The following is an 11,040-nucleotide window of genomic DNA, read 5'->3' as shown; positions in this document are numbered from 1 at the left end:
CCTGAACGTCTGTTTACATTTGTTTTGCTCATCTCTGTTTTTCCAGCAGATGTGCAATTAAGAGACAACAAGAAACATTTTTGGTAGTAAATGTTAATGAAGTTTCTAGTAAGAAAACGTACTGTGATCAACTTTGGATCTCTGGTTTTTGTTGATAATTGAATCAGTTTTGAATGTGTTCCATGACAGTGAGTGCATAAACTCCAACGTTGGGCCCTGCAACCTCATTCTACGGACATCAGCGTCGGTCATATTGAAGGGGTGGAGAAGCGGACATTTTTAGACGCAACAAGTAAAGAGAGAGTCAAAATAAAAAAATGGGGCACATCAAAGCTGATTTCCACTAAAGAGTTGCACACGTGCAGCAGCATTCCTGCAAACACAAAGACTCTCAGCTGTATGCAGCGCTCACATCACCGAGTGTTGAAGGGAGGAGCGTAAAGTCCTGCTGACTCTGCAGTACTGAAGAAAACCGACTCCCCTACATGTGGGAGTCCGTGGGTAAGTGTGGGTTTGGTGGTGACCTTGGAGAACATCGAGTGCCCGACTGCACAGAGGCATCCGTGAAGGTCTGTGGACGAAGACATGAAGCAAGTCAAAGGCAAACATGAGGCTTCAGGACTCTGAGCTTCACGGTTGTAAACACATGGACATCCTAGACACCTCTTTGCATTCAGCCTGTCAAGACAGTTTGGGGCAAATCTTTTCCGTTCCAGCAAATCCATTAAGACGCTGGTCTGGAGGAATTCGGTTACGGTCATTCGTTCCAGTCTGACCTGATAGCTGCTCCAGCAACACTCTTCCAAAAAGGGAAGAAACTGATTCACCTGCAACTTCCTACAACAGAACATTCTATGTATTCACATAATTCAACTTTCAGGGAATACAGATTGGAGGTGGGCAAACTACAGCACGAGGGCGTTAATCCTTGTGCTATCTCATGACCCCCCCTTCCATTGAGGTGTTCTCCCTACCATGACAAAGGTGGATAAAGGTGGAAAGATTTCATGTAATCCATGGACACCAGTGAAGATCACAAATCATTGAAGAAAAAAGGTTCAGAGCACTGTCTAGTGGGTCTAGATGACCCCACTCCCAACGTTAAAGTGCCTAGGATAGACCAAGGGTTAACCTATTAAATGTAGCCCCACCAAACTGAAATAAATGACACTGCTGATCCTTATCAGTATCATTTTCCCTGTGATTCTGGTTTCTCCCCGTGGATGCTCCTCTCTTTTTCAGGTGCAGAAAGTTATTCTGCATTTAAGATTTGTTGTTTTTCTGACCTTCTGGGTTTTCTGAGTCGACAGTCATTTTTCCCATCTTTTCAACACCACATGAACACAGCGTTTCTCTAAGTTTCTGTTTTTCTCTAAAGAACATCAACCTATTGGTTCACGTGGCACAAAAACAAGAAAGCAAAGCTCCAAAATGTTCTGTTTCAAAATACATAGATTCATTTTCAACCACACTAGAGCATATTTTTGTCCAAAATCCATGTTATTTCTATCTCTAATAGGGTGGATTGCCAGATAGCTCAACGTATTTGTTCCTATTAATTTCTATTCAATTTTAGAACCCTTTGTGGCCCACGAGTCTAAAAGTTAGCCCACCCCTGATTTAGATTCAGGTTCCACAGTTTTGGGTTCCAGCTCATAAAACCCACATAAACAGAATTTCAAAAGATTAGAAAACTGGAGAAATCTGCCTAAAATCTGCAGGACATGGATGTTTCATCATTAAGTTGTCTCAGTTGGGTTCATATGAGCATCACAGACCCCCTCCATAGTCTGGGTGAGCCACTGATGCTCCTCACTAAGGAGGCTGGCTGTGTCCGAGCAGATCCACAGAAAGTCTGATGGAAGGACAAATGTTCAGGAGAACAGACGACCGTGGACTTCAGTGGATCGTGAGAAGGACAAGATTCAAGACGCTGCAGACCTCCAGAAAGACTGGAACCAGGAGGAGGAACAGCTTCAAAAACCACATTCAGGAGACGGGCTCCAACCGTCGGGTTCCTCGGGTCGAACCACAACCGAGGAAATGTCTCAACTGGACTGTTGGCCAGAGGTCCGAGGTCCTGTTTTCTGATGAAAGTGAGTCTTTCTTTTGGGAATCGAGGGTTTGGAGGAAGACTGGCGGGGAGCAGAACCCGAGCTGCTGCAGCTCCAGAGTGAAATCTCCACAGTCAGTCAGGATTTGGGCTGCAATGTCCAGCGCCGGTGTTGGTAGACTAGAATCCAGAACCACTGCAACAGTCTAGAATGTTCTAGACTTCAGGATTCCCTCTGCTGTGGATCTGGATGGAGATGCAGGTTTCAGCTTCCAGCAGGACCTGAACCCTGTCCAGCCTGTTGGAGACGGGCATTTATTTTGAAAATACTTTATTTTGATTGACTTGATCATAATCTTTGTCTTTTTCTTTTTTCAAAAACGGAGAAGTAAACAGGGATTTTTCCACAGAATTCTAATTTCCTGAAATCCCGTTTTTGTGGGTTTTATGAGCTGGAACCACAATTTATGTCAAAAGAAACCACAGTAGGTCCTGAATCTATATTCTATGAGAGATCAATTCTTGAATGGAATTGTGGAGAAGAGTACACTTTTCCATGATGTTCTTTGGTTCTGTACATGGCCATAAAGTTTCTGTCAGTGTTACAGAGATCCGGTCAGATCAGTGTTGCGTGTTCATCTACAACATGCATGTTCTGCATGTGCAGCCTCTCTTCTCACTGAGTACTGAGCTTCATCCTTAACATGCTGTCTGTGGATCTGCAGGCGTGTCATTGGGACACATGGACGCTTCTTTTTGATTATTCTGCATTTGACGTGTTTTCTTCTGCTTTGTTTTTTTCAGTTCCACATCTAAAACCTCAAAAACATATGGAGTATGTGGAGATGATGTTGAGATGTTTTTTCAGAAAATTCCAGAAAGTGCTGCAGTGAGGGCAGAAATAGGGAAGTGTGTTTGTTTGCTCGTCGTGTGAGCCCACAGTGTGACGCCTAAACCTGCTAATTCACTTGGCCGATTAGGCTTAGCTGCAGAGACATGCTGGAGATTGTCAGGCTGGTTCACTGGCCTATTCATAGCAGCAAGCGGAAGTAAGAGGTCACTTTCGTCAGCTACTTTGTCTGATCCCTTCCTGAGCTCTTTGTGAATGAATGTTTATTACACATTATCGTAAAACGCTACAGTTTAACTTTAGGGTAAATTGCGCGTTTCGTTTTTTGTCCCAAAATGTAAAATTGTGCAACGGCTTGGTTTCCTTTATCAGTAGATGGTTGCTCAGATACTCCTCATAAATGCTGCAGGGGGGTCATGACATGATCCGCGGTGGTACAGAGGTTTGCATCATCACTTCAAAACAACAAAGGTCTTGTTTTAAACCAGACTAGGTCCTTCCGCTGTGGAGTTTTTGGATTTGCCGAGAGCATGTCTGTGTTCTAACCCCAATAGTCCCAAAGCACGGTTCATGAACCAGAGAGAGTTTATCAATTGCACCGTTGGGTTGGTGGTGGTAAACCTCTGGACCTGATCGTGTGATGGACTAGGAAACCTTCCAGGATCCATTCTACTTTTGTCCACAAAGGCTGGTCATACGTGAATATGGGTGGAAAAAGTTTTGGTCTTTACATGAAATTCTCACAGATGTATCACGAACAAAATATGTAAAAACCACAGAAGAACAAACCACGCAAAGAACACGTAAACCAACGTGGAACATGAACCGATGATTGTTGTGCTGTTTCTCTGCAATTCATTAGTGATTCATCAGGTTCAAATCACGTAATTTAAACGTGATCTGTGCGCCGCATACGCAATATAAAGTTATACATCTGTGGTTCATGCATGACAAGTCTGTTAAACAGACGTGGAACGGTCAACACAACATTTGTGTACGCATCTCTCATAAATCACACACCATTGCATGGGATTTACATAATAATTACGTATAAACTGCATAATTCTCAACCCATCAAAAATTTTAAACATCTCAAATCTGAATTCACGTAAAGACCCGTCGGCCGAAACCCTCGACAGACATCTGCACACATTGGCGAATGATGAACGCAAGAAACACGCATGAATGACGTTTATCACGCGTGGATCAGGAAAGAGCGACATTTCCCACCAGGAAAAAGTGCAGACATGTGCTGTGTGACACGGCCGCTACAGCTGGGTTCGACTTCAACCATGTGACTCCAATCTTGAGGAAAAGGCTTCTTAAAAAATTAAGATTCATTTTCATTTTTGAAAAAACTATTAGTTTCTTTATAACAGTTTTCTTTTTCTCACGAAAAACGTTTTCCTGTTTAGAAAAACCGAGTCAAAGAAAGGAGGATGTGACAAACTCCTGTTGTTTTTTAATGTTTTCTCAACATATTTGGATGTCAGAAACAAACTTTAGGGCCGGGATGGAAACATTTTGTTTTTCTATCTCCACCATATTTATCAAAGACGTTCTCCTGATGGGGCTCTCTTCAATGAAGTCAACTGCAGAGGCATACAGCCAGTTTATTTTAATGAATAAATATAATACAAGCCAATGAACGGACAATCATGACTTCATTGTTTTGGTACCTTGATGCTTTAAAAAAATCTTCTGTGTTTAAGTGAATAGTTAATATATTAAAGCTCAGCATCAAATGGTTGGGGCTGTGAATGAAGATTTTCCTTTTATCCACACCTTTTCAGGCACTTTATCACTTTCTGTTTATCATGTTTATTTAAAATGTTTACTTTGAAAATGAATTAACACAATGATCTCACCCCGCCAGCCAGGCCAAGAGGGTCCCATACGTTTATGGGCAGACTGTGTGGCCCCCAATGGGTTTGTCTGCAGCTCCCATGGTGGCCCCACTTGTGTTTGTCCACACGGCTTAAGTGGGCACTCAGTGGGCTGGAGCTCGCCACGCCAGCCAGCCGCCAGCACAGCGAGCTCCAGCGGCTGGCTGGCTGGGTAGTCCCACAACATGTGAAAGCGGGTGATAGACTGATCATCACTGATGTGTCTATTGTCTGGAGGTCACGAGGTCATTGGGCTTTTATTTCCATTTCTTTTTTGTATTTAGTTTTCCTTTCTTTTTTTTCTTTGTCTTTAAATTAGCTCTCTCTGGTGTGTAAATCTGCAGAATCCAGAGTGAAACCTGTAGATAAAGATGGGTAAATGTGCAGAATCCAGAGTGAAACGTGGATTTTTCGGTGTGTAAATCCACAGAATCCAGAGTGAAACCTGCACAGAGAGGTGCAGCAGAAACAGAAGACATGCTGTGAGTCATGGCTGAATCAAACACACCGCACCAGGTTCTTGTTTACCACAGTAGAGGGCGGAGTCTAAACGGAGTCATGGACGTGGGCGGGTTTTTCCTAAGACAGCGGTGTCCATATATGGTTCGTGACGTCAGACGCCGGAGGTTCCATTCAGATAAAACTGCTCGGCCGGAATCCCCTTGAAGGAGATGTAGGCACAGACGCTGCAGGCCGCTCGCTCCCCCGTTCCCCGTTAATTCCGGTTCAGTGTCAGGCAGGACAGCCACTTCCGGACGGCAGCATGAAGGTGAGCAGCATCGACTGCCGACGGCTGAAGAAAATCCTCAGGAAGGAGCGCGGGAGCTGCCTCATCGTGGACTGCAGACCGTTCTTCTCGTTCACGAACTCCAACATCAGAGGCTCCGTTAACGTCAATCTGAACTCGCTGGTGGTCCGGAGGTCCCGGGGAGGGCCGGTGCCTCTGCAGTTCGTCATCCCGGATGAGAGAGCCCTGCTCCGCCTCCGGGAGGGGAGCATATCGGCGATCGTCGCCCTGGACGAGCAGACGTCCCACTGGCAGAAGCTGAAGAAGGACAGCGTGGCCCAGATCGTCATCAACACGCTGTCGCATGTGTCCAGCGGGACCAGCGTCTGCTTCCTCAAGGGTCAGCTGCTTCATGCTCTCCTAGGCCAAGGGGGGGGGGGGGGGGGGGGGTCCATCTTTGTCTCCGATTGATGGACAAAAAATACACTTTTTTACGCACAGTCTCCGTCTGATTACAGGGCCATTTAATCATCATTTGTGTTCTGAATCTTCACAACATTATTTATTATTATTTGAATGATCTTAATCAGACGGAGACTGTGCGCGTAAATCCTGGATGACTCTAAAACCGACAAAACTGACAAAAACTGAACAAAGAATGTTTTTTAAAGACGTTTAGACTTAAATATTGTTTAGAATCGGTTCTTTACATGAGTTTGATTGAACTTCTTTCCCGCATTTCCCTGATTTTATTCCTGTCAGTCAGAAAGATTTTTCGTGCGTCATTGAGGGGATGAGTCAGAAGAAACATGCGATAATGGGTGTTGTAACGACTTTCAATAGTAAAGAAGAAGAAGAAAAAACGAAATTCTGTTTAACGGAGCCGAACCCGTTTCATCCGGGTCGGGTTCTGTTCTGAAACATCCGTCTGGCTCCTTCGTCCTTGTGCGTAAACGGATCCACAGATTTACCGCTGCTGTCATTAATGACGGAACCAGATTAGAGAAACTGATTCACGCCCAAAAACTACATCAGCTGTTGTTTAGTTTGTTAACTAAATATATCAATAGAAAACACATAGATTCAATTAAATATTCAGCTTGTTAACTAAATATTTCGTTAGTAAATCTAAGGTATAAATACATGAATTAAGAGGAAATATGTATTAGAAAAATGCTTTTAATATTTTATCATTGGTTTTAATATTTGGCTGCAGTAACTCCCCAAACGGCCCCATAGCTGCCTGTTTGTGGGTCTGCAGTTCTTGTGTTTGGAGCCTGTGCTCATGAGTCCTGCTTCCCACAGGAGGATACCAGAACTTCCAGTCTCAATACCCGGAGCTTTGCACTGAGGTGAAAACCACGGACCGGAGCGCAACTGAAACCGAGAAACGGGTCAACAGCCACCCGGAGAAGCATTTTCACCGCAAACCAGATTATGATCAGGTATGGGAACTCGAGGCGCTTCTTTCCGTCCCCCCCCATGCAGGTTTTATTTAGAGGTGGGTTAAAATAAAAACATTTCAGAAGAACAACACATGGGCTATCATCTGACTCCTAAAAAAAACCCTTCACCTCTGACCTTTCCTGTGTCTCAACACGAACCTTCACAGATCTGATATCGCCAGTGCGCCTCGCTGCACCTGATGGCGCAGATGTCCGTGTTCGAGTGCACCTTGACTCACATGGTTTTCGTCTTTCCTCCCCCCAGGGTAAACCTGTGGAGATCCTGCCTTTCCTCTACCTCGGCAGTGCCTACCACGCCTCCAGACAGGACTATCTCAGCGACCTTCACATCACTGCCTTGCTCAACGTGTCCCGCAGAGACCTGCAGCCCGCCAAGGGCCAGTATGAGTACAAGTGGATCCCTGTGGAGGACAGCCACATGGCAGACATCAGTTCTCACTTCCAGGAGGCTATAGAGTTTATAGGTAGGTGATAGAACCGCGCACACACACGGCCTCCCGCCTGCTGTTTTCTGTGTGTTTCTGATTATATAAAGCAGTTGAATCACCAGGCTGAAAATAGTTATGTAGACGGAACTCTTTTCCTGCAAGGAGAGAACTTGGTTTGTGTGTAAATATAACACCACATCGTCTGCGTCTTAAAAATATCTGTAAAGTCCATTTTGGGCTGTAAGTCAGACCATTTATATCCCACCTGGCTGGCTCTCATTCACAAATAGAAAGCTCTAAGAAAGGCAGCGGTAATCAGTTTAGCCCAATCATCAGCCCTCAATCCAGCACAGCCAGCTCTGCCACTCAGGATTTGCTCACTTCCCCGTTCCCTTCCGACGACCCCCCCCCCTGCTTCCTCTATCCTACTTTGCAAAATGCATGCCGTCATCACCTCTCAGGCCAAATCACATGGTGTCGGGAGTGGCCATCGAGGATGACGAGTAGATGAGCTGTTACGGAGGCAGACTGCTACCCACATCATACCTTCAGTATGTTTGGGTAACAAGAATACATCACAGAACAAAAGACACACGTGTTAGTTTGTCTTTCAAAGATGAGATAAGTGACTGCAGCAGAGGCTGACGGGGCCAAAAAAATAGGTCACAGAAAAAGAGACGGTGTGGGAGGAGAAGAGAGGTGCTGGACAATAGCACTGACATATACAACGTGGATATTTATAGACAGGCATAATGAAGGACGAATCTCACCCACGAGCAGCTTGGCTGACCTGTATTAAGCTGTAGCTATTGTGGCTATTGTGCATTGTTTGGGGATGGAGTCTCCTCATAACGCTGGCTGTTACATAAGACTGGAATTCATTATCCAAGTGATTAGGTATGGAGCGCACTTAACTATTCACCATTGTTAGATTTGGATTAGAATCAATCAGCAAATCAGAACTGGGCCGAGTGAGTGATGTAAGGAGGAGGTAATTAATGTTATTGGCATCCGGGATCAAACTAAAGCAGGTCATGTCATCTCCAGCCATTAAAACACCCACAGCTGCTGCCGCTCTCTGTCTGCACCCTCCTCCTCCTCACTAGATGGAAGTTCACGATTCATTCATATGCTTCATCAAGACTGAGCTGATTCAGCTTGACGGACATCAGTCATTGCCCTGCGGTGGTTCTCAGGAACAGAGAGAGAGGGCCCTTGATGCTTCTGTGAAGCAGAGAGCCCCGTGTAGGCGTCTGCACTGGCTGACCTGAGTGCATGTCGCTAAAGCAGACAGAGTGGCAGAGGAAGAGCGGTGTAGGTGTGCTTAGGTTTCCAGCACCAATTAAACCTTAAAAATGTCAAAAGGGACATTTAGACAGATGAAACAGGATCCGTACGAATGTGTTAGAAGTTACTGAGGGTCCCAAGCCCGGCGTCAGCATCTGACACGCCCATCGCTGAGCTGGAGGAAAACAATCAGCTGTGACTAACGCGAGCCACAGAGGTTTTTCTGTGTGCATCACTGAGACTGGTGTTTGCTGTTCTGTGTCCACTTCCATGCACAACGTAACAGCGCTCATTGATAAGTGTTAGGGGAGCATACTGCCGAAAAACTTTCAACAGCTTCCTATGAAGCTGCAGTACAGAGTACTAGTACCTAGCTTCAAGTACAGATTGATAAATCAACCCTCTGAAAATAACACGTTTTCTTCCTCCTTCCAGATCGTGTAAAGCAATCAAAGGGAAAGGTCCTGGTACATTGTGAGGCGGGCATCTCACGCTCACCAACCATCTGCATGGCTTACATGATGAAAACGCAGCACCTGCGGCTGGACGCGGCTTTCGACATCATCAAGCAGCGGCGGGCGGTTATCTCCCCGAACTTCAGTTTCATGGGCCAGCTGCTACAGTTTGAGTCGGAGGTCCTGTCCAATGCCCCGGCACTCAGCACAACGCCCCAGCCGGCCACTCCCTCTGTCCCAGAGTCCGTCTCCTTTTTCGCCAGTGACTTTACCGCCACCTTTAACACCAAAAGCTTTGAGGCGTCTGTGTTCACCTTCCCTACCTCGTGTCTGCAGTCTCCAGTCCACCACCAGTTCAAACTGAGCCCCATAACTGCACTGCCTTAAGATGAACTCTGACTGCTCGTAGTTTTACTTGAATAAAAGTGGACGATCTGTTTGTGTGGACTGCTGGAACCAGCACTGGAAAGAAGGAGGAGTCCAGTGAATAACAATTTCCCTGTCTTCTCAACTGCAGTGTTATCACAACACAGCACAGTAAAAAACTGCAATATACTTGCCTTAGCTTAATATTGTGATTTCTCTGCCTATTCACTAATATAGAGAGGCAGTTAAACCTAATTTATTTGAAAGCAATTGTCTGTTTTTTTCAATAATGTGGATATGGATATGTGTTTAATAAATGTTTTCACCAAAAGAAAAAACCTAAAAAAAACTGGTCATGTGATCATTTACCCTTGTGTTATCCTAAGCACTTTAATATTGGGAGTGGGGTCATCTAGACCCACTAGACAGTGCTCTGAACCTTTTTTCTTCAATGATTTGTGATCTTCCCTGGTGTCCATGGATTACATGAAATCTTTCCACCTTTATCCACCTTTGTCATGGTAGGGAGAACACCTCAATGGAAGGGGGGGGGGGGTGTCATCTAAGATAGCACAAGGGTTACAGCATTTGTGTTCAGGTGGTTTGTTTATATTATAATGAATATAAACAATATATCTGGGGAATGATAAAGAATACACTAGGGAGTGCAATAAACAAGTATTGAAGCAAGAAGAAAAGATTAAACAAAAAAGCAATAAATAAAGTTGTATTTCTATGTTTTCTTTTTAAAAAAAACGATTTCACATACATGTACAAGCACACACGCGTGTCTTCTTTGTCCTTTGACTACTTCGTTTGACTGGATGAAGTTCAAGGCACCCCTCTGAGAAACCAGGGTTCGTTTCCCAAGTGTTGCCATGAGCTTCATCCAGTGTGGGTCCTAAGACCCTTCGCCCTACTGCCTAACTACAAGAGGGGCCAGGTCTCCCTGTGCCTGTCCCCAGCCCGGACAAAGTACAGGGTTGTGTCAGGAAGGGCATCCGGTGTAACAATCTCTGCCAAACCACCTGTGAGACTCCCTGAAAGCTGATTGGCTGTGGCGACCCCTGAAGGGACATGCAGAAGAGTGAACAACAACAACACATACTGAACCGCATCCTGAATCATGGGGAGAGATTTTAGTTTATGTATTTCAAACATGTTATAAAAACAACAATAGATACATTCATACACTCGCTGATAACTGTAGTCAGTCACTCAAGAGGTTTTTTCTAACAGAACTCAAGCAAAATAAAATGTTGGAAAAGCAGAAAGCTTATTAAAGCCTACTCCTTTATACCCACTGAACTTTGACAACAAGAAAACATGGAGTCAGTGCATCACATGTTCTGTTAATTGTAGATTACATGTAAATGTACATTTACAGTACTGCTTAGTAATGGCCAACTGGACTTTTTTATTGTTACTTTCTTATTAGAAATTTTTAAAACAGTTTTTCTTCCAGAATCTTTCGTTGTTGTTTTTTAATATACAACTATTGAACCGAAACAAAACCATGACC

General features: G+C 44.6%; 1 protein-coding gene across 1 annotated transcript; it reads left to right on the top strand.

The window, feature by feature from the left end:
• The first annotated feature begins 5,453 nt into the window (after window positions 1–5,453).
• dusp5 (dual specificity phosphatase 5) lies at window positions 5,454–9,616 on the top strand. The gene is made up of 4 exons (XM_004066331.5): window positions 5,454–5,916; window positions 6,822–6,961; window positions 7,227–7,446; window positions 9,133–9,616. The coding sequence occupies exons 1-4, from the start codon at window positions 5,553–5,555 to the stop codon at window positions 9,537–9,539; spliced, it is 1,131 nt and encodes a 376-aa protein (XP_004066379.1). The 5' UTR covers window positions 5,454–5,552; the 3' UTR covers window positions 9,540–9,616.
• The last annotated feature ends 1,424 nt before the right edge of the window (window positions 9,617–11,040 follow it).

Source organism: Oryzias latipes, chromosome 1 (genome assembly GCF_053564925.1).
Source record: "Oryzias latipes strain Hd-rR chromosome 1, Olatipes_Hd-rR_3.1".
Classification (NCBI taxonomy): Eukaryota; Metazoa; Chordata; class Actinopteri; order Beloniformes; family Adrianichthyidae; genus Oryzias; species Oryzias latipes.
This window is presented reverse-complemented; position numbering and strand designations above follow the sequence as displayed.

Coding starts and splice junctions, on each gene's coding strand:
- dusp5 (XM_004066331.5), top strand. CDS start 5,553: ATGAAGGTGAGCAGCATCGACTGCCGACGGCTGAAGAAAATCCTCAGG. Junction 5,917..6,821: donor CAGCGTCTGCTTCCTCAAGG/GTCAGCTGCTTC, acceptor TGCTTCCCACAG/GAGGATACCAGAACTTCCAG. Junction 6,962..7,226: donor GCAAACCAGATTATGATCAG/GTATGGGAACTC, acceptor TCCTCCCCCCAG/GGTAAACCTGTGGAGATCCT.